Source organism: Fonticula alba (genome assembly GCF_000388065.1).
Source record: "Fonticula alba strain ATCC 38817 unplaced genomic scaffold supercont2.1, whole genome shotgun sequence".
In the NCBI taxonomy this organism is placed as follows: Eukaryota; order Rotosphaerida; family Fonticulaceae; genus Fonticula; species Fonticula alba.
In genome coordinates this window covers 254531-257406 of record NW_009242971.1, presented here as the reverse complement: position 1 = coordinate 257406, position 2876 = coordinate 254531, and the positions used below count along the sequence as shown (strand labels likewise).

Sequence of the window (2876 nt, the reverse complement as noted above, 5' to 3'; positions counted from 1 at the left end):
TTTTTTTTTTTCTTTCACAAGCAACGCTGCGCACAGAGAATGCCCCAACGGAGAAATGTCGAAACAGAAAGAGATCCATGCGAACATCGGAATGGGCAACAAGCCCCGCTGGCGATGAGGGCGGCTGGCGCGGCACAGCATAGCGCTGACGGAGCAGCGCATCTGTGCGCAGATTGCATAGCCACCCACAGAGGCGTGCTTTCCCGCGCTCGGAAGGAAGGAAGGAAGAGGCACCTACTGGCAGCGCCCGGAGTTCACAGCGGCCAGGAGCTCCTGCATGGACTTCTGCGATTGCTGGGGGGTGGCCTTCTTCTGCTCCTCCTGTGGCGGTAGTACCAGAGGGGGCGGGAGGGGGAGAGAAAGAGACGGGGACAAGTGGGGGGAGAGGCGGGGGGGGGGGGGGAGGGGTGAGGAGGAGTGAGCACGGGCATGCCCGGCAAGGCAAAGGAGAGACCAGGAGGTGGATTATCCCTCGGGATGGACGTACAGCACGGGCAGCCAGGGCAGCAGCCTCGGCAGCGCGCTCACGAGTGATCTTCATGAAGTATGGCTCGTCGTCGTCGGCGCCGGCGCCGGTCTTGTTCATGGAGACCATCGTTCCATGGTCTTCAGCAGGGAGGAGGGGACACACATCGGTGAGATGGGCACGCGCGCACACGCGAGGGGTGGAGAAAGAAAGCCGGAGGCCAAAAGGGCCAGCGACAGAAGGAGGCAGAAGGCAAACGCACCCTGCATGGTGCCGAAATTGGTGGTATCTGAGTTGACAATCATGGTGTCGTAGGCGGGCCGGCCATTAAACTGAGTGGTGCTGGAGTCGTAATCGTCGGAATCGGAGTCGGAATCGGAATCGCCCGAGTCATCGAAACGCGAGGCGCCTCGCCCGCGAGAGGGAACGACCGTGTTGACGACACCCTGCGTAACACACGGGGGAAGAGAAGGGGCAAGGGGATGGAGCAAACAACAGGTGGCAACAGGACACACGTCAGTCACGAGGCCAGGCACACACACACACACACACACACACACGCATAAAGATCAGGGGAGAAAGAGGAGGCAGGAGAAGGGGCGCAGAGGGAGACGCACATCGTAGCTCTCGCCGTCAGAGTCGTCCTCGCCGCCGAGGTTGTTCAGACCACCGGCCTCGCTGATGCGCTCCAGTGTGGACTGGACCAGCTCATTGAGCACCGCACGCGGAGGGCACTGGGTGATGAACTCGTGCTAAGATGGCGCGCCGGGAAGGAAGAAAAAAGACAGACGCATGGTTAGTCTACCTCTTGATGCGCTGGGGACGTGGCCATAGGACCGGGCAGGCGAGGGGGAAGGGAGGAAGCAGCAGACGCACAGAAAGCAGACTCTCGGCACTCGGGCGCTGGGCCGGGGACTTAACCAGGCAGCTGGCAACGAAGTCATTGAAGGCCGGCGAAAACTTGGACGGGTCGGACACCGTCGGAGGGGGCTTGGTGGGGATCAAGAAAACAGCCTGCATGGGCAGAGAGGGGCGAGGGAGAGGGGGGGGGGGAACAATTAGAACATCGTCACCCTCCTTCGAGGCAGGTAGGGCGCAAGGGCTACATGCATACACAAATACATGTGTGCGTGTGTGGTGATGGTGGCGATGGGGGGGGGTCGAAGGGCAAGAGGCAAAGGGCGAGAGGCAAAGGGCGAAAGGCAAAGGGCGGGAGGCAAAGGGCGGGAGGCAAAGGGCGTACACGCATCGGGTTGATCTTGTGGTAAGGCGGGAAGCCATCGGCCATCTCAATCAGCGTGATGCCAAGAGACCACACGTCGGCCAGCTCATTGTAGCCAACCTCCTCGATCACCTCCGGGGCCATCCAGAAGGGGGTGCCGATGACGGTGTTACGCTTGACCATGTCATCCGAGAGCTGGCCAGTGACACCGAAATCCGCGAGCTTGGCCACGCCCTGGCTGTTGAGCAGGATGTTGCCGGCCTTGATGTCACGGTGGATCTTGCGCAGGCCGTGAAGATAAACCAGCCCATTGAGGGCGTCACGACAAATGACGGCAATCTGCTTTTCGGTCAACGGCGACCGGTGGATGCGCATGACGTCCGACACGGCCCCGGCGCCGCAGTACTCAATCACAATCTTTTCCAAGAGGAGGGGGGGAGGAGAGCGGAGGAGGAGGAGGAAAGGTCAGACTAATGGGGGTACGAGAGAGGGGGCATGCAGACAGGCACTTTGCAACGGTGCAGGCACATACCCAGAGGTGCTGGTCCTTGAAGTAGCTGCCGTAGAACTGGACGATATACTTGGAGCGGCAGCCGTTCATGATCTGGATTTCCTTGACCAGGCTCTCGAAATCATTGTCCTCCACGGCCACGCGCTTGATGGCAACGATATGACCGCTGGCATTGTGAGTGGCCTTATGGACAAAGCCATATGACCTATGCAGGTGAGGGTGTGGAGGTTAGGCGGGAGGAAGGCAAGCCTCGCTGGCACAAACACATGGCAGGAGAAAGAAAAGGGGGGAGGGAATAGAGGAGAGGAGTGCAACTGCGGGGGAGGCGGGTTGACTTGATAGCGCACCCCTCGCCAAGCTTCTCGAGCATGGTAAAAACGGTATCCGGGTCTTGAGTGAGCTCCTCGTCGGTGAGGGAGAAGTAGGAGGGCTCCTCGGCTGTGCGATCAATCGCGAGGCATTTGTGTCAGGGGCATTGGACAAAGTGGAGAGCCGGCAGCAGGCCAGAGCCCCGGGATAAAAATGAGGACGCCAGCGCAGGTGCACGAGGAGACAACGCACGGGAGATGTCGGAATCATCGACCAGCAAGTTACGGTCCCCGCCAGGGGCCGTTAGCTTGGTGATGGTTTTGCTGATGAGATTTTTGAACATGCTTCACACAGTCAGCCGCCGGCGC

General features: G+C 60.1%; 1 protein-coding gene across 1 annotated transcript; it reads right to left on the bottom strand.

Moving 5' to 3' along the window:
• Positions 1-2876, bottom strand: H696_00045 (STE/STE20/MST protein kinase). Its single transcript, XM_009493879.1, has 9 exons — positions 2761-2876; positions 2547-2637; positions 2221-2404; positions 1710-2105; positions 1343-1480; positions 1084-1218; positions 729-912; positions 488-606; positions 1-321 (listed from the first exon to the last, which is right to left on the bottom strand). The coding sequence occupies exons 1-9, from the start codon at positions 2849-2851 to the stop codon at positions 235-237; spliced, it is 1425 nt and encodes a 474-aa protein (XP_009492154.1). The 5' UTR covers positions 2852-2876; the 3' UTR covers positions 1-234.

Excerpts from the sequence above, each read along its gene's own strand:
- H696_00045 (XM_009493879.1), bottom strand. The coding sequence starts at position 2,851 with ATGTTCAAAAATCTCATCAGCAAAACCATCACCAAGCTAACGGCCCCT. Across the intron at positions 2,405-2,546 it reads CTCGAGAAGCTTGGCGAGGG|GTCATATGGCTTTGTCCATA; the intron begins GTGCGCTATCAA and ends TCACCTGCATAG. Across the intron at positions 2,106-2,220 it reads TCAAGGACCAGCACCTCTGG|ATTGTGATTGAGTACTGCGG; the intron begins GTATGTGCCTGC and ends CTCTTGGAAAAG.